At 40.5% G+C, this 20,507-nt stretch overlaps 1 protein-coding gene across 1 annotated transcript in view; it reads left to right on the forward strand.

Moving 5' to 3' along the window:
* Nucleotides 1-20,507, forward strand: part of KCNH5 (potassium voltage-gated channel subfamily H member 5) — a 359,954-nt gene that overhangs the window by 11,572 nt on the left and 327,875 nt on the right. Inside the window, exon 2 of the mRNA XM_075531693.1 lies at nt 15,729-15,852. Within this exon, the coding sequence (XP_075387808.1) occupies nt 15,729-15,852 (124 nt within the window). The remainder of the gene's footprint in view (nt 1-15,728; nt 15,853-20,507) is intronic.

Raw genomic sequence — 20,507 nt, forward strand, 5'->3', positions numbered from 1 at the left:
ACTTCCTAGAACATGATAAGCGATCCTTCTTGTAAATCCTGAGGTCTTTTCTTTGCCTCCATCTTTCTGGCTTTGCACGAGTTGAAACGATCTAGGCAGACCTAGCAATTCTGTATTCCAGGGTCGATCCCAGACCACCTCAAGGAAGTGCGTATCCCAATAAAGGAAGTCACATGACATATTGGAGCTCCCGGTACACAGAAAGTTATGTTCACCTGATACCATGTTCTAGTGAGTGTGCTATAGCATGATGAAAATGTCGGCGTTATCGTGAACGTTATAAAAATGTGACACATGCGTGACGCGAGCAGCCATCGCTGGAAAAATGGCACCGATCAAGTTACTTGACAAGAGGTTGCTGGAAACCTTCAGTTTTTTAACAAACCAGTCTCTGCGTAGTCCACCAAAGCCAAGTGTTCCCTGCTTGCTTCCCCTGCCCTCTCGGCATGCAGTCTTCTTTTGTCTTCCGGGACCTGGCCCTTCTCCCTACTCCTTGTACTGAGTTCGCGTTCTGTTCTTCCCTCCTACCCCAATTCACTCTTGAAGAATGAGTGGTCCCCGAGATTCTCACTCAGCTATTTTTCTTCTCATACCTCACCCTCCCTTTGAGAAAGCAAGCTTGAATTCTGTCATAATTTTAACGACATCCTCACTGACCTCCAGCCCTGTGTTTTCAGGGCCCTGTCGAATTTCTCTTCTTGCATGTGTCACATGCCATTTAAAACGGAATGTGAACAGAATTGAACTTATCATTACTTTTATCCTCATACGGATTTCCTTTCTTTGGGATTGACTGACTTCTGCCGAAGAGTTCACCGATATGTTAGTTTTCCGGTCTACAAACATCAGCGTCATCTTTGACTCGAGATGAATGAAGTTATAGTCTCAATTAGATGGTCAGTACTCTGCCCAAATCCACTGCCATCAAGTTAATGTCTACTCGTCGTGATTCTGTAGAAGGTTTCCCAGGACTTGTAAATCTTCCCAGGGGCAGCCTACTCTTTCCCCTATAGAGCAGCTGGCAGATTTGGACTGCTGACCCCGCAGTCCAACACAGACCCAACAGCGTCACCACAGGTGATCTGTCAATCCTTAGGGGTAAGAATTTTTTCTTGTACTTTAGTATCTCCTGTAAGTGCTGTAGAAAGTTTCCTTTTTCTCCCAAGCAGTGGCTGGTGGTGTCAAACTGCCGACCTTCAGGTTAGCATCCCAAGGTAAAACTCACTACATCACTAGGGTTAGTCTTCCTACTGACGTGCAGGATTAATCGTTTCAGAAACCCACACGGGGCAGCTGTGCCCTGCTTTTGAAAGTGGCTATGGGTCCGAATTGACTTGAATGCAATGTGGTTTTTTTTAAGCGCTGTATGCAAAGGGAGTCCATTTACATCCATTCGCTGTACTTACTCATGAGACATATCTGCCAGTAACTTCATATGCAGCTGATCTGTATAAATATAGTAAACGCGAAAGAAGGAACTAGACCTTCCTTGGAATACAAGTGCCCCTCAGAAGAATATCTCATAAATAAAAGATCTCAGAGAGTGAGGCAAGAAACATGTGATCACCTCTCTTCTGAATTCCCAAAGGGCTCTATTACAGAAAACATATTGATTTGCAAGGTAACTGGAAATCTTTCTGGGACTTCTTTTGGGGGGGTTGCATTTTCAAAGCCCAAAGAATTGTGTTATCAACTCTTCTCCAAGGCAAAGTGGTCAGAGGCAAGAACAAAAGCATCGTGGGCTTGAAGACACAAGCCTTAACCGGCAGTGATGAGGCTCACCATGATAACAACACACACTCTTCACAGGTGCTGCACAATGTGAGCCCTAAATATCCTGTATCTCACACCATGCCTCATTATAAACCAGTGAAACCAAACTCATTGCTACCGAGTGCCATTCCGATGCTCAGCAACTGTAGCTAGTGTTCTTGAGACAGTAAATCTGAACGGGAGCAAACAGCCTCCGCATTCTACCTTGGAACAGCTGGTGGGCTTGAACAGCTGACCTTTCAGTTAACAGACTGTCACTTACCATCACCAGGGCTCTTTATGCCGCATCATAGAAAGGACTTGTATTTTTCACATAAACAATTGGCTTCTGTTGTATGGATAGTAGAAATACTTTTTTTTTTTTTTGAAAAAATAGGACAAAGCTTTATAAAATTAATTGGATGGAAAATACATTCTGAAAAGCATCCCGTCTGTTTCTTCTACCATGAGTGCAGGTTAGACTAGGATTGAATTAAAAATTTTCATTCGTTATCTTGTCATTACTGTTTGATTGTGTTAAAAGGTTAACTTTAAAGGACATATATAATCCCTTCAGAAAAGATGGAGTTCCTTTGCAAAAGCAAGGATGACTTATTTGCAGAATTTGAAAATGATGCTTCCACATTGACTGTATAATAGTTTTTTACTCTGAGAAACACATCGTGACTGATTTGGCAGTATTCCTTCACATTATCTAACTAGTGTAGCACTTATGGAGCACTGGGGGCAAGGCCTTGACTGCGAACCCCCCGACTGCTGCCTGGGAGCCTGATGTGGATGTCTGCTTCTGTAAAGATGGATTGTTTGGGAAACCCAATTGGGCAATTCTACTCTGTCGTAAACGTTTGTTATGAATTGGAATTGGTTTGAAGGTAGCGAGATTTTGTTTGAAAAGTTTGGTGTGTGTTATGACTTTAAGTTTCAAGAAATTTCATTATAATACAATTTAGTAAAATGTTGTCATTATCTGCATGTACAGTTCCAGGTGACAGCGTTGCGATGTGCTGTGAGCAATATTAATTAGATAGGAGGCCCAGGGAGGTTGGGGGCTCCTCCTTGGGCTGCAAGCAGCCAGGTCGGAGTGGCCTCGCTGGCCGTGAGAGAGATTAATGAGAGAGGCCATTATTGTGATTACATTTTTCTTCAAGGGATTCTGACCAGTTTGCCTTTTAGAACTCTAGCTGCTCATGAACAAAGCATCAATGATGAAAAGTAGAAACTTCGGATTGTTGGATAGCCTTTGTGTGTACGTGTGTGTGTAGAAATACCTTCTGAAACAAAATTGCTGCCATTTTTTTCCTATTAGAATTTTAGAAGTATGTGTTAAAGCACCTCATGTATTGCAAACTGCCTTTGGCTGACGGAAAAGTGATGCAGCTCATGCCACCAAAGGAGCACAGAAACTTAAACATGTTCCTTTCATCGTGAAAGAGTTGAAAAGAAAAGCCATATATTTATTTTTGATGACAGCTGAACAAATTTGAATAAATTAACAGATATTTTTTGCATATTTCCAACTCCCACAGTGATAATCTGTTTAATGTTTCCAATATTATTTGATAATAATTAGCCTCCTTGTGGAAGGTACAAAGTGTGTGTGTTTATACACATTGCTTGCTGTACATGATTTCTTAATGTTGATTTGTAGGATAAAGGTGTATTTTCTAAGGAAATAAAAGATACTACTCTTACATTATGTTGTTGGAATCTGTTAGTATCAGGGATATCTACTGTGAATACCAGGAAGCAACACAATGAACCCATGACCTGTATATTTTTCTTTAAAAATTATTTTTAAAATGTTATGTAAACTTTTGTTTGACTATCCATGCTCAGACACTTTGAAGACAAGAGTGAACTTGACCCAATCCATGTATTTTTTATTGTCTTATATGCAAGTGAAAGCTGTCCATGAATAAGACTGAAAATGAATTGTTGCATTTAAACTACAGTGTTTGTGAAGAATATTGAATATACCAGAGACTGTTCAAATAATGAGCTAATCTGTCTGCAAAGCAAAGCAACCCGAATGCTCCTTAGAAGCAAGGCTGGAGAGATTCTGTCTCACCTGTTTTCAACAGGTATCTCTTGTAAAGATACTGTTATTAGGAGGTGCCCGGTGTCCCTGGAGAAAGACACTATACTTCGTTAAGAGAGTCCGCTAAAAGGAGGACGACCCTCAATGGAGCTGATACAGTGGCTGCAGCAGTCGGTTCAGATGTAATTGGGATTGAAAGGATGGCCCACGGCCGGGCGGTGTTTTGTTGTTTCACATGGCGTCTCCTGTGTTGGGATTGACTCCCTGCCACCTAACAACGCAACAACAGAGGTGCTTTGGGGATTGCTCTGCCAGCACGAGTCTATGGAACTTAAATGTCCTTAGAGATATCAATAACCCAGAAGACATGTTTCAAAAATAACATTTGCTGTATGGTGTTTAATGCAATAGGTTTCTTGGCCCAACCTCTAGGAGCCCTGGTAGCAAACCAATTAAGGACTTGGCTGCAAATGAAAAGGTTGGTAATTTAAATCCACCCAGCAGCTCCGAGAGAATGTCCTGGCAATCCGGTTCTGCAGGTCGTACAGCCAAGAAACCCCCCTCGGGCAGCTTTACCCTGTCACATGGGTCACCCTGAATCCCAAATGGACTCAATGGCATCAAACATTGCAAAGATATTCAAATTGCAGGGAAATTAGCTTGGAAGCACTTCCAGTTCCTTTAAGAAAAAGAGAGGACATTTTTATCTCTACATTCTTGATAAGGTCTCTGGTTCCTGTTAGGTGCCACTGAGTCTTCTATGACGCATGGCAACGATGTGCATAACAGAGCTCACAGCAACTCTATTTATAACAAAACCAAACACTGCTCAGCATTGCACCCTCTCTATAACCTTTGATATGAGGGTACGTCAAGGTGAGTTGCTACAACTCCTAGAAAGCCTTATTAAACAACCAAAAAACCAGACTATGAAGCCATTGTTTCTCTCTCTGTCCTCCATCTACAGTGTACCCATCTGCAGGCGGCGCTTCTGTCTCACGTAGTGGGTTACACGCTGGACTGCTAACCCTTCTGCAGGCAGGCGGTGCTTCTGTCTCACGCAGTGGGTTACACGCTGGGCTGCTAACACTTCTGCAGGCAGGCGGTGCTTCTGTCTCACGCAGTGGGTTACACATTGGGCTGCTAACCCTTCTGCAGGCAGGCGGTGCTTCTGTCTCACGCAGTGGGTTACACACTGGGCTGCTAACCACAAGAACATCCATTTGAAAGCACCTTCTTTCTGCAAAGAGTTGTAGTCCCGGAAACCCGCAGGGGCGGTCCTGCTCCTCCTATAGGGTGGCCGCGAGTCAGAGTCCACTCAAGGGCAGTGAGTTTGCCAACTTCCTTTCAGAAGAATTCTCTGCCCTTTGACTTACACCATATCCAAGCAGCAGTTTTGACATTCTTGAGGGACCCAAATGATGCTCCTCTTAAATAATCTTTGAGTTTGGGGAACCAAAAGAAGTTTGGAGGGGCAAGACAAGGGTTGTAAGGTGAATATGATCTGGCTTTCCAACACAGTTCTAGTAGGACAGGCCTTGTTATCCTTGAGGAATGACCACGTATATTGTTGTGAGGGAAGAAAAAGATCTGGTACAACTTCTGGCCCTTTTATCACGAATGCTTTTAATTAAAAGCTTCTTCCTACTAAGCCCTTGCGATCATCCTGTGTCCTTCAAGAAGTCTATCAAGATGACTCTTTTGGAATCTCCAAAAAGTCAAGGTAAACTTCTGAGCTGACCTCTCTGCCATGAATTTAACTAGCCCAGCAGATCTCTTGTAAGAATGCTGTTTTGATTGGACTTTATTTTTTGAAGGTGATTTCGTGAAAGAGAGAACATGTTTTCAGCATCCAGTTGCAGATATGTTTAAATATGTTTTGTTTGCAATAAGCTGGAGTAGCTCTGAACTGGGACTATGGTAGATATCTTTTTTTTTTTTTTTTACTCACCCTTACAGGTTTGAGAGCATTGGTGACACGATCATGTCAATCCATCTCATGGAAATCTTTCTTCATTTTCAGTGATCCTTTTCTTGGTCAATTATGAGGTCTTTTTCTAGAGACTGGTATTTCCTGAAGACATGTGTAAAGAAAGCAAGATGAAGTCTCATCATCCTTATTTTTAAGGAGCATTCCAGGTGTACTGCATATAAAATGATTGACAACACTGTAGTTTAGGCCAGGCACATCTTTGTCATCAAAATAGCATCTTTGCTTTTGTACACTTTAAAGCAGCCTTTTGCAGCTGATTTATTCCATGCATAAAGTCATATGATTTCTTGACTGCTGCTTCCATGGGTGTTGGTCTAAGTAGAATGAAATCTTTGACAACTTCTATTTCCCCTCCATTGATTATGATGTTTAAGTCTAGCAATTTTTCATGTAATTTTTTATGGATTCTGTGACTTAAAATAAGAATCATAATCTTTATAGTTGACTTAATGGTTCAACACACATGTGTGGGTAGGGAGTGATAAACAAATATGGGAGATAAGTATTCAAAAACCCACATCAGACTATAATTATAAATGTGGTGGATGACTTGAGGGATGAAGAGTCAGGGGGCTCTGAGAAAGCTTTATGGGCATCATTTTGGTTGGGAGATAGAGAATAATGGGAGAACTTTCAAGGGCAGTAGTGTTCAATACAGAACTAAAGTAAGAACTAGTTAGAAGTGGGCAGAAGAACAGTTCAGGAAAAGAGAAAGTATGACTAGTCTGAAGTAGAGAAAGAGAAAACACAGGGTTAGATGTGAAGCTTAGAGGCCAGTGTGATTGGATGATAGTGGGCAACACAAAGAAGATGAGCGGTCAGACTGAGCAGACACGAAGCTGACTATTCAGGCTAAGCATTTTGCAGTGTTTAGCAAATACAGTAGAAAAAACTCCTGATCATAGCGGTGATGAGTTGAAGGGTTCAAGGGTGAAGGAGTGAAAGTGAAGTGTCCGTGAGGAGACTGCTGAATACTCAAGGCAATACATGACAGCAGCTGGACTTGAGAGGAATAGGTGCACTTGACTTCATTTGTAGGCAGGAGTACTAGTGCTTAGTGTGAATTCCAAGAAATTTGGAAGCTATCTAGGCAACTCTCTGGAAAAGAACCATATTTGTAACCATTCCAAAGAAAAGTGACCCAACAGAATGCTGAACTTATCAGCAATAGTATATGCAAGTAAAATTTTGTGCTAGATCATTCAACAGTGGTTGCAGCAGAACATCAACAGAGAGAAACCAGGAATTCAAGCCAAATTCAGATGATTACTGACATCAGCGGGATGTTGGCTAGAAGCAGAGAATGCCTGCAGATGGTTGACTAGTGTTGTATTGAGTAAGCAACAGTATTCAGCTGCATGGCTCATAACAGATGATGGATCACACTGAGAAGAATGGGAATTCCAGAACACTTCACTGTGGAACCCGTCCTAGGATCAAGAGGCAGTTTTTTTTTTAAGTACACAAAGTCACTAGGAATTGGAAATGATTCAAAGAGACCTAGCAACAAAACATTTAAAAAGGCATGCTTAATTAGCACCCTTAGGGTCAAATACACATCCGACTAGCTGGAGATTGGGAAAATTTCATGGAGCACGTGGAACTGAAAGAGGAATAAGTTTAGAAGGAAGCCATAGTGTTCAACTTCATTATCAGTTTGCCATAATTGTCCGTCCCTTTAAGAAGAGTGCCGCCAAAGGGTTCTTAGCTCGCTCTAACTGTGGAGAGGCATTTTCATTAGACTCAAAAAATAGCCAGCACAGATCCCTTTGTTCACTTTGATTGTTCATGCAGATTGTAAACTATTGCAATGATGGCAATGGAGGGCCATCTTTGACCCGCTCTGCTTTTCCTATTGCCTCGTGGCAGAAGTCAGGCAAATTCATGGTCATCCCTCCTTACCTATTCTGCCACCAATCATTTCTTCTATGCCACTATGCTGGATTTGATAACTCACTGCAATGGCCACACATAACCCACAGACAAAACTCACAATTTAGGGGATTTATAAGGAAAGTTAATAGGTGAGTTAGTTCATTGTGCCAACCTGGCTGATAAACACAAGTGGGGTTAATTGAGGGGCGGAGGGATAAATGACTTGGTGAGTCTCGCCTTTCTAGTTCTTGGGTCTCTTGCTTTGTGATGGTCCCACCAGGGTGCAGCTGCTTTAGCAGTTCTCTGCTTCAGCTGGCAAGGCTCACTTCTTGCAAGATATCCCCAAGGAGAAGCCACATGGACCACCCCCATGCAGCCCTGGGTGCTGGAGCAGCCATGTGGAGACCCCTGCCAGCGCTGAGGTGCTTACACATTCACTGACTCGGCTTTCCTCCTGCAGTCGGCATCCTTGCGTCTGCTTTGTGAGATGGAGGAGGAGGATTTTGTGCATTAGTGTTGGACATATTGTTGGGTGAATGTTGGACATGTGGGTTTGGGCAGCACTGGGTTAGGATGTTTTTGTGTGTGTGTGTGTGTGTGTGTGCAGTTAACCTTTATATAAAACTCTTTTACATGAGTTTCTGTGGATTTGTTTCTCTAAAGTACCTAGACGATTACAATAGGTTACCACAAGTCAGGATCAGCAAACTAGTAGTTCTTGGTCTCCATCAGCAGCCAAATCTCTCGCTGCATCTCAACATCTCAGACATGTGGGAGCCAAGTCCCTTCCCGGGTCTGAGTCTCTCAGACAAGGGTCCCTTGTTTTGCTTCCCTGGGTCAGGAAGCCAGTTTGCCTGTCACTGTTCCCACAGTTCCATAGTCTTGAGCCAGAAAAGGAGAAAGTCCCCCAAATCTCAGGGCAGTTCCTTTGAATCTGTGATGCGTCTCATCTCGGTGGCTTTTACTACTCAAAGACCCCGAGCATGCTCTTGCAAGGCCCCTGGGTGTCTCTCTTATTGGCTGCCGCTTCAAAGATGGCTTGTCCTTAGAGCCAGGGGAGTGGTAACAAAAATGAACAATTCCTTGGACTAGCGTTACACATGTGCTATTTGCATAGAGCCACCTAGTCATTTGGTAGAAATTACAGAGACTTGGGTAGAAAGAGCCCTATTAAGTAATTTAACTCCACCACAAATGTAGCTTCAGATTTATATAAAATCTTAATCAGATGAGAAACAGTTTAATTTTTTAAAATTTTTATTGTTTTCATCATTATGTTTTTAAATCATTTTATTGGGGGTTCATATGACTCATCACAATTCATCCATCCATCCATTGTGTCAAACACAGTTGTACATTTGTTGCCATCATCATTCTCAAGACACATTATTTTGTATAACAGTTTTATCGACATAAAACTTTTGAATGAAACAAAAATCTAACTTAATAATAAAGTGTGTTTGGTAGCCAGTATTGTTGAAGTACTCTACCTAACACCTTAAACATAGTTATTGCTGCATGAGTTTTATTGAATCCCAAGGTTTTAAAGCTGTCAACAAAGGAGCCTTGGTTTGCGCTGGTGAGCTTCTTCAAAGCCAGGACTGAATGAGTAATAAGGAACATCCACTTGACCTTCTCCAGAGGTATCCCTAAAAATGAGCATATGTGATTGTCATTATTTTCTATGCTTCCATATATATATATATACGGAACACACACACACACACACTATATATATATAAAGATTGGAGTTACTGAGCTTCTTCAAAATTACAGTTGAATGAATAAATAAATAAAGTTAGAGTTGCAGCAACTAAGAATAATCTATTTGACTCTCCTCAGAGGCTGCCCTATGAATCAGCACAAGTGTTTTCGTCAGTGAAAAACGGAAGACTAGTTTTCACTTCAATATATTGAAGCTTAGAGAGCTGCTCAGAAATGTAGTTTTAGGAATTAGAAAGCTTTATCCATTTTCTTCTCTTGCTGTCAGATGCTCCTTGCCTATGCTCCCCAAGTCCTTTAACCTTGCTCTCCTGCTGCTCATCTGTGACTCTGCACAGATGCGTCGATGTGTGTGGCAAACATCTAGAGAGCTTGTTAAATTGAAGGTTCTGATTTGGAATGGCTGGTTTGGGTCTTGAGATTGATTCCAAGATTGCAATATTGAAAGAAGCTCCCAGGTGATGCCAGTCCACACTATCAGTAGATAAGGGTTTTCCAAGTTTGGCTAAACATCAGACTTACTTCCGGACTATCCCTTGGGGTTCTACCCTAAGGGAATTAAGTATGTGTGTGAAAGTTCTGATTTATAGGGACCTGTAGGGCAGGGTCGAATTGCTCCGTTAGGTTTCTGAGACTGTAACTCTTTATAGGAGTAGAAAGCATCATCTTCCCTGGAGTGGCTGGTGGTTTGGAACTGCTGATCTTCTGGTTAGCAGTCCAAGGTGTAACCACTGCACCAGCAGGATTGACTCCATGGGAGTGAGGTTTTTTTTGGAATTTGGTGTTAGAGTTTATTTTTTCTTTTCTTTCTTAACTGCTTTTGAATCGGTTCCCATTTTTGTTGACCTTATGTGCAACAGAAGGAAACATCATCTGGTCCTCTGCCATCCTCACATTGGCTGTTGTTACATTTGAGCCCAATGTTACAGCCATTGTGTCCATTCACCTTATTGAGAATCTTCCTCTTTCCCCCCAACCCTCTTCTTTACCAAGTATGATGTCCTTTTCCAGGGACTTAGCTCTTAGGAAAACCTGTCCAGAATATGTGAAATGAAGTCTTTCCATCCTCAGCCTTCCCATCCTTAGTCAGTGTCCAATTTTCTTTTTTAAAAAAAATCATTTTATTAGGGGCTCATACAACTCTTGTCGCAATCCATTCACACATCAATTGAGTAAAGCACATTTGTACATTCATTGCCCTCATCATTCTCAAAGCATTTGTTCTCCACCTAAGCCCCTGGCATCAGCTTCTCATTTTATCCCTCTCCCTGCTCCCCCTCCCTCATGAACCCTTGATAATTTATAAATTATTTTGTCATATCTTGCCCTGTCTGATGTCTCCCTTCACCCACTTTTCTGTGGTCCTCCCCCCAGGGAGGAGGTCACATGTAGAGCCTTGTAATCGGTTCCCCTTTTCTAACCCACACCCCCTCTGCCCTATCAGTATTGCCACTCACACCACTGGTCCTGAAGGGATCATCCTCCCTGGATTCTTTGCGTTTCCAGTTCCTATCTGTACCAGTGTCCATCCTCTTATCTAGACAGACTTGCAAGGTAGAATTAGGATCATGATAGTGGGGGCGGGAGGTAGGAAGAATTTAGGAACTAGAGGAAGGTTGTATGTTTCATCGTTGCTACATCACACCCTTACTGGCTCTTCTCCCTCCTCCCCAAGACCCTTTTGTAAGGGGATGTCTAGTGGCCTACAAATGGGCTTTGGGTTTCCATTCCACACTCCCCCCCTCATTCACTATGATAAGATTTTTTATTCTGATGATGCCTGATACCTGATCCCTTTGACACCTCGTGATCGCACAGGCTGGTGTGCTTCTTCCATGTGGGCTTGGTTGCTTCTGAGCTAGATGGCCGCTTGTTTACCTTCAAGCTTTTAAGACCCCAGGTGCTATATCTTTTGATAGCTGGGCACCATCAGCTCTCTTCACCACATTTGTTTATTTACCTGCTTTGTCTTCAGCAGTTGTGTCAGGAAGATGAGAATCATAGAATGTCAGAATGCCAATTTAATAAAACAAAGTATTCTTGCATTGAGGGAGTACTTGAGTGGAGGCTCAATGTCCTTCTGCTACCTTAATACTAAACCTATAAATATATGCACACAGATCTATTTCCCCATCCTCATATAAAATATATTTGCATATGTACATGTCTTTATCTAGACCTCTATAAATGTCCTTTGCCTCCCAGCTCTTTCCTCTATTTCCTTTGAATTTCCTCCTGTCTCACTATCATGTTCAGTCCCCACCTGGGTTTCAGTAATTCCTCTTGGTTACATTGCCCTTGATCACACCCTACCAGGCATCCTACACCCCGCTCACCACCAATTTGGATCACTTGTTGTTCCCTTGTCTCTGGGTTTGTTAACACCACTTCCTTTCCCCCCACTTCCCCCTATCCCTGGTCTCCCCGGAACTGTCAGTCCCATTGTTTTCTCTTCCAGATTGTTCCTCCAGCCTATCTTATTTAGACAGAACTGTGGAGATAATAACATGCACAAAACAATTCAGAGCAAAATCAAGCCCCAACAGACTGGACTGGAAAACACTCCTCAAGACCAACAAACACTTCTTGAACTAACTACAAGCTTTTCTTTCTTGTTGTGTTTCTTTTCTCATTGGTTTGTTGTTGTTTTGTTGCTTGGTTTTGCTCTGTCTTGTTTTTGTGCATGTCAGTGTCCAATTTTCATATGCATATGAGACAATTTAAAATGCCATAGCTTGGACCAGGTGCACTTTAGGCCTCAAAGTAAACTCCTTGTTTTTCCATACTCTAAAGAGGTCTTGTGCAGCAGATTTACCTAATGTTATCTGTCCTTTGATCTCTTGACTGCTGCTTCCATGAGCATTGATTGCGGGTCCAAGAAGACAAAGTCCTTGACAACTTTAATCTTCATTTATCATGTTACTTATTTTCTTGTTGTGAAGTTCTTGGCCTTCTTTACATTGAGTTGTCATCCATACTGAAGGCTGCATCCTTGATCTTCATCAGCAAGTGCTTCAAGTCCTCCTCACTTTCAGCAAGCAAGTTTTTTTGTCATCTGCATATTGCAGATGGTTAATAAGCCTTCCTTCAATCCTGATGCCACATTCTTCATATAATCCAGCTTCTCTGATGATTTGATCTGCGTATAGATTGAATAAATTGATGTACTACTGCAACCATTTTTGAATGATCTTCAGCAAAGTTTTGCTTGCATGTGATATTAATGATATTGCTATCAAGTTTCCTTATGATTTTGGGTCACTTTTATTTGGAATAGTCACAAATATGGATCTCTTCCATTTGCTTGGCCTGGTATCTTCTTCCAAATGTTTTTGGCCTTGATTAATGAGTTATTCCAGTATGTCATCAGTTTGGTTTTTTTTAAACATTTCAGTTAGTGTTCCATCAATTCCTGGAGTCTTGCTTTTTGCTAGTGCCCCCAGTGCAGCTTGAACTTCTTCCTTCAATATCATTGATCCTTGATCATATGCTCTCTCCTGAAATTGGTTGTACACAAATCAATTGTTTTTCGTATGACTGTATGTTTCTTCCATCTTGTTTTAATGTTTGCTGCATTGCTCAACGTATTGCCATTGAATCGTTCAATATGGTAAGTTTAGTCTTGAACTTCTTCTTCAATTCTTTCAGCGTGAGGTATGCTGAGCGTGTTCTTGCTTTGGAGCTTTGTAACTCCCAAGTGTTAAAAGTTTAGAAATCTGTTTTTTGGCACCCATGACAACTGGTTCTATGGTAGGTTCCAGTGTGTGGGAATCATTACACTCAATTTTTGCTTCTTTACAGATGCTGCTTACTAGAAACCCCTGATAAGCTTTAAAAATAAATACTACAGAATTAAAAACACTGATGAATATTTGTAACTCATAGCTGAAGGACATTATTGCTACTTTTTAGGTGCCATCAAGTCAGTTCTGACTCAGAGTGACACTATTTACACCACAATGAGACACTGCCCAGTCCTGCACCGCCCTCACAACGTTTCCTGTTGGAACCCATTGTTGCAGCCACTGTGTCAACCCATCCTGTTGAGAGCTCCCCTTTTAGCTGCCCCTCTACTTTGCCAAGCATGATGTCCTTCTCCAAGGACTGGTCTCTCCTGACAGCATGTCCGAAATATTCCCATTCTTGTTTCTAAGGAGTATTCTGGCTGTACTCCTTCCAAAATACATCTCTTTGTTCTTTTGGCAGTCCATGGCCAAATATTTCAATATTTGTTGCCAGCCCCATAATTCCAATGCATTGATTTCTCTTCAGTTTTCCGTATTCAATGGCCAACTTTCACATGCATAATAAGGCAATTGAAAATACCATGGCTTGGGTCAGAAGTACCTGAGTTCTCAAAGTAACCTCGTTTTTCAACATGTTAAAGAGGTCTGTGTGGCAGATTCACCTAATGTAGTGTAGCCTTTGATTTCTTGACTATTGCCCCCATGAGTATTGCTTGATTGTGGACCCAAGCAAGACAAAACCCCTGGCAGCTTCAATCTTTTCTCCACTGATCATGACACTACCTATTAGTCTAATGGTGAGGATGTTGGTCTCCTTTATATCGCGTTGTAATATAATATTATATTGACTGCAGTCTTTAATTTTCATTAGCAAGTGCTTCAAGTCCTCCTCACTTTGAGCAATGAAGGCTGTATTATCTGCATATGCAGGTTGTTAACAAACTTTCCTCCAATCCTGATGCTGCAGTTTTCTTCATATAAGAAAATTAGCTTCTCTAATTATTTGCTCAGCATACAGATTGAATAAGTATGGTGAGAGGGTACAGCCCGGAAGCACAACACCCTTCCTGGCTTTGAACCATGCAGCAGTCTCTTGTTACGTTTGCACTCTGTCTCTTGATTTATGTATACCTTCCACATGAGCACAATGCAGTGTTCTGGGTTCCTATGCTTCCCAAGGCTATCCATAGTTTGCTATGATCATACGGCCAGCACAACACCAGTAAACACCCTTCCGGTAGTCTCTGCTTTCAGCCACGATCCGTCTGACGTCCACAGTGACACCCCTTGTCCAGTCCTCTTCTGAATCCAGCCTCAACTGTTGGCAGCTCCTTGTCAATGTGCTATGACAACGGATTTTTACTTTTGTGTGATATTAATGATTCTGTTCTTTAATTTGAGCATTTTGTTGAGTTACCTTTCTTTTTTGAGTACAAATACGGATTTCTTTTAGTCAGTTGGCCCAGTAACTCTCTTATAAAATTTCTGGCATAGGAGTGAGTGCTTTCGGTGCTTTCTCAGCTTGTTGGAGCATTTCAATTGATAGTCCACCAATTCCTGGAGCCTTGTTTTCGCTAATGCTTCCAGCGCAGTTTGACCTTCCTTCATCACCATTGGTTCTCGCTCAGTTGCCACCTCCTGAAATGGTGGAATGTCTGCTAGTTCTTTTTGGTACAGTGACGGACATTATGTTGAGTGAAATTAGTCACAAAAGGACAAATATTTTATGGGATCACTACTATAAGATTGCAGATAGATTTTGGAATATTTTAAAAGATACTATTTTGACATTTTAAATATTTCAATCACTTTAGTCTTCATTTTACTCTCAACATATTTATCATGTGTTCTAAAAGTATGGCAAAGCTATTGGTTTAAACAAGTGGATATTTAGTTAAGCTTGATACCAGAAAATATATACATGTTTGTATTCACTTTTACAGCCTGGTTTCCCATGCAAACAATGGATATAATTTTAAATCAGTATACTGGTATTTCACAAATTGTGTTTGTGTTGAAAATAACAATTTGGTTATTTTTTATTGGGAAAATGACTCTTTAATACTATTTTAAGTCAGACTTCTCAAGATCAGCCTAATGACAAAAGTATTTTTCCCCTATCAAAATTATATTATAGACTTCTTGGAGGACTATTCAATTTGCTTCTTATAAAGTTAAGCATTCTCATTTTGCGGGGAGTGTGTGTAGTCCTGCTAGATTAATTTGTCTATAGGTGAAATTATTTTAATAGTTAGCATTTATTCAATACAGCCAGATTCTGTTGTTTTTTTTTTGGCCAGATTCTCTCTTAATAGCTTAGGGAATACTTGAATACAAAAGGTTGTTAAAATCGGTTTATTCTCATGAAGTTTATAATTTGTTAACCAATCAGGCATTTATTGTAGGATTCATTTGAGGATCATGCTAAATTGTTTTGGTCAGTTTCCAACATATGCTTTTAGCTGTAGCTGAACAAATCATAATTTCATTTGTGTGTCTTTATGAGTCTGCCTTTTTCATTATTTAAAAGAAGTATGTTGTTAAATGATGCTGAGTGACTTCCTTCTTCTTCTTTCCTTAGAATCAAGTTTCTTACTGGGAAATGCCCAGATTGTGGATTGGCCTGTAGTTTATAGTAATGACGGTTTTTGTAAACTCTCTGGCTATCACCGGGCTGACGTCATGCAGAAAAGCAGCACATGCAGGTAGGTTATACTATGGCTCAGAAATCTCTTGAAATTTCACTAAATGCTGAATGGAGCTAACCCCACATCTAAAGGCAGTAGGGTACAATCAAATCAGGGTATAGTGAAGTGATTCATTTGCTGATGGAGATACCAGGTCAAGAGTCATTGATAAAAACCTCTACAAAGAAAAAGATATACCCAAACATGTGAATTCACTTATTCATTCAAAACATATATAATTTTTGAGCACCTTCTATGAGCCAAGACTATTCTTAGTGCTCAGTGGTCAGAGTATGCCATACCTCATGAAGCACATCCATACCTCTAGTACAATTAAAGTTATCTTGACTAAAATAGTATAAACAACCGCATCAAAGTAGACAATGAGAAGAGATATGAAGAGATGCTCTCTTATTTGTATTTCACAAGCAGTTTCATTCACATCGGATATCTCATCAGTCAGTGAGAGCACGTTATCCTTCATGGATGTCAGTCTGTCTGTTTCAGTCTGTCAGTCTGTCTCGGGGGCACTGAGTGGAAGTGCAGGAGGGCAAATCCACCTCAGAGATGTTTGTCTTCAAAGGTTAAGCTATCCAGCAGTACTCTCTCTGATTTTCCTTAATTATGTTGATGGGTCTACCACTTATGACTGTCTCTAAAAAAACTGTTAAACTCATATTAATGAATGGCTTGTGAAACCTTTTGATTACGGTCCACAATATAAAGTAATGCTTTTGATGTATTCCAAAATTACCTATTCTGAATGTTGGAAGCTGCATTGTAGTTTTTCCCTAATATCCCCTTTTTACCATTTCTTAGGCTTCCTCTTTTCTGACCCTTTGAAAGATCTCAGTCCATCCTTGCGTAGCCTTGCATGGGTCATTGTGCTGATTCTGAGCTGGAGACCACAGTTACTCATGGGTGGTGTTTCTTTGATGATGTCTTTGCTACTCCGGGAAAGTAGTGATGGCTGGAATGTTCGCTGGTGTTTTAGTCTAGGAATATTGTAGACACTCGGCACATTCATATAGGTTGGGTATGTTTTTTCTAAAGTTAGTAAGAATCCTCTCCCACTTGTAAGTCAATTAACATTGTAATTGGAATCATCAAGAGGCTTATTTGTGAGAGTTTGATAGCAACACAAAGTCCCTAAGAATAAATAAATCCTACTACAAAACCAAACCACAGACTCCTGAAAGTTTTCTAGGCAAGCCTGATATGGCTTTGGACATGGCCTAGAGCAGACCCATGGAAAATTTCTCTTTACCCAACAAACTAAACACTTTGAACTATGGGAGAAATGGCCAGATTAAATAGGCACTAGGTCAATCTATGCATCGTCTTTGTATACGCCCACTGGAAGGAGAAGCATAGCTAATTGGTGTCTAGCATAATTGAAAAGGAAAGGAGCGAAGTTGGGGTTGGGGTCCTTATTCTAAGCACACCCCTAAGAAGCAGCCCCGTGATATTCAGCAGCTGTAAAGCACTCTATCATCTGCATCGTACAGTTGCTCCTCCCTAGCCCTGAGGTATCATTATCACCAGTTTATGAGGAGGAAGCTAACGTGTAGCGAGGAGATGTGGCTGGCCTATAGATTCAGCAGTCTGTAAGTGACCCACCAATTTTAATAATTCTTGATTACATCATGGGTGTCCAATGTTATAGCAGGATTGCATGATCTCTGCCAATCCAGTTTCATTTGACTTTTCATAAAATAATAGTGCAGTTGTAAACCTTATTTAGGGAACAGGAATTAATTGTTTTGTCTCAGAGAACAATATGAAGTTTTATAATGTTTTCATATTCCCTTATAAGTTCCTTGATAATATTCAATAAGATATACTTGTATAAGATTATTGTATTTACAGTTTCCAAATCTGATGATTACCATTTCTTCAACTTAGATCCCTTCAAATTCCATTAAAGATTCCATTGAGCATCACCTATCCTGAACCAGAGGGCTAGAAATGGTGATAAAGACTTCTGATATTTAAATGAAACAAAGGCAAGCAAATAAATTAATTTACCATGCCCAAAGAGAACATGGGACAATTGATTTAGTCAGTAGTTGGACAACCTGTGATCAAAATATTTCAAAGGTTGAATTAGCTCCAGAATTCTTGCTTTGTAAGGTGCATTTTAGACATTATTTAGAGTCTTCAGTTTTAAAATCAATTTTGTTATTTAACTAATGCATTTAACTACTTACTTTGGATATGGATTCTGTCACTGGAAACAACATGTCTTATATAATAAGCTTAAAAGTGTCAGTGGAGCCCTGTAAGAAGTGAAAGACTACTTTCTGGAAAGTATCAGCAGGGCTTTACTTGACAGTGGTTTGGGAAGAGTATGACGTTGTACGACTGGGAATCTCGCACTGACCAAGCAGATTCCCTGGGCAGTCATTCTTTTGATTAGATTTCTTTTTTATTAGATTTCTTAAAGCACCCTGGTAAGACTAAGCAACTTTTCTGAGAACTCTTGTTTGCAGCCATCTACTGCTTGCGGAGGCAAGTTTACATACATTTGGTTTGGAATCAACCCTGGTGTGTATGGACTAGAATCCCGTTAGCATTACGTTTTAACTCGTCCTTGTACATTTTTTTTAAAGGACAGGACCCATTTTGTCAGCCAGTCTGTTACTTAGCTGAAAGGATGGAACCATCATTTGGTGAAGTATTTGTAGATTATCTCAGAACAAGAGTCTCTAGTCTCAAATACTCTATCTGGACATAAGGATAAAGAACTTGAGGTTCTCTTCCACGTATTTCTCCCCTCTGCCAGGATTCAGCTATTGTGACTCTGATCAGAGCAGTAGTTTGGCACCATCTAGTTCTTATGGTCTCAGGGAGAGGAGGCTTTGGGTAGACTATTAGTCTTGTAGACAACTGTACTTTTTTGAAGTAAGATGTGTGTTCTAGGATTTTTTAGTTGTTTTGTTTTTTGCAAACGCCTTATTCTGTTGAGATATTGTGGTAGGTATACTAGCTAACTTTTTTTTAGCAACATAATTAAATATTAGCATATCATGCTTAGGGAATTACCTCATGGAAAGAAAATTCATTGGCAAAAGCAAGCAAGCAAACAAAAAACCCTCATGTATAATAAGTATGTTATTTACATAAAATATCGTAGTGTCTTCTTTGAGTGTTTGTTTCCTCCCTCTATTACTCTGGACAAAGAGGGACCTATAACTGTATTTTACATGGCTGCTTGTAAGCTTTTACAACCCCAGAAGCAAACTAAGATGTTGGTAGAGCATTGTGTTATTCTGGGTAGACTAGAGAAACAAATTCATAGACACTCATATGTGTATAAGAAAGAGCTTTATATAAAGAGTAGTTGTACATTAATAAAACATCCCAGCCTAGTCCAGATTAAGTCCATAAGTCCAGTATTTGTCCATATGTCCTATATCAAGCTATAAACTTCTCTTCAGACTCACGAAACACTTGCAATGATGCCAAATGCAAGAAGATCACAGGCCAGTGGGTGGGAAGTATTGAGGATCCAGAGGGGTTGTAAGCATCTTAGATTTGGCAGGAGTCTCCAAGTGGCTCCTTCAGCTCCAGGGCTCCAGTGTAGCTCCAGGTGTGTTGTCTGCAGGAATGTCTCCCAGGAGTCGGCATGTGTCCTGCCTCCAATGAGCTATTTATCTCCTTAGTCCCTCCAAATGAGGTCATCAAGCTGCAACCTTATTGACAGGCTAAACTCCACCCCTTCATTCTTAAGTCTCAAATTGACAAGAGATTATGTAACTACCACAAACATAAACTTTGTGAACAATGTTATATGTTATTCCACAAGAATATGGGTCTTAGCTTTCAAACTCGGAAAACCTTTTCTGTGTTTTACTTAATTACATGAAAGAAGTATTTGCATCTGTGTCTACTATATAGTTTATTTTGTTTATGAATGTACATAAATGCATACACATGTAGATACGTCATATCCATATCCCTATATGTACATATACATATACTCATATATGTGACTATATATAAGATGACTTTAAAAATTAGTGGAAAAATTCCATTATCTTTTAATTCCATCTTCCATGAACTTTTTGAGATCTCTAAATATAGATATATACTCGTATGTTTAAATATAGATATATACTCATATGCTTACTTACAGACACTTATAACAACTCCGTTTTCGGGGGCTTGTTGCTGCTATAAAATGACACAGACCATATTACTTACTGAAAGTTGCGTGTGTGCGTATGTTTCAGTGAGTTTGGTCAAGCTGGGTGCACTTTCCCATTGTTTGGTGTTACCTTCCATTTTTCTCAAAATAACAAGTGTCTACTGTCTCAAGAGTGAATGTCCCTCTGCTGTTACGCATCTTCGCTATGGTCTCGTGAAGAGTAGTTTGTGTATTTTTACCTAGTCATGCTATTTTATAAAAGCGAAAGCATACAACCTTTCCATAGGTTATGCATCTGGGTGCGAGACTGCCGGGTCCAGTTTCTGACCTGTGGGAAATCTCGATCCTTTTTGTACAACCACTTTTTCATGTAAGATGTCAGGTTCTCCTTGGGCTGGACCTGCTGAGTCTTCGGAGTGACAATGACGGCACCATTTCCAGTCATCCTTTCTGGTGCAATCTCCCTTATATTCTATTCCAATTTCATATCCAGCAACATTTCCTTGCTGTACCTTCATCTTTG

This window comes from Tenrec ecaudatus, chromosome 14 (genome assembly GCF_050624435.1).
Source record: "Tenrec ecaudatus isolate mTenEca1 chromosome 14, mTenEca1.hap1, whole genome shotgun sequence".
Classification (NCBI taxonomy): Eukaryota; Metazoa; Chordata; class Mammalia; order Afrosoricida; family Tenrecidae; genus Tenrec; species Tenrec ecaudatus.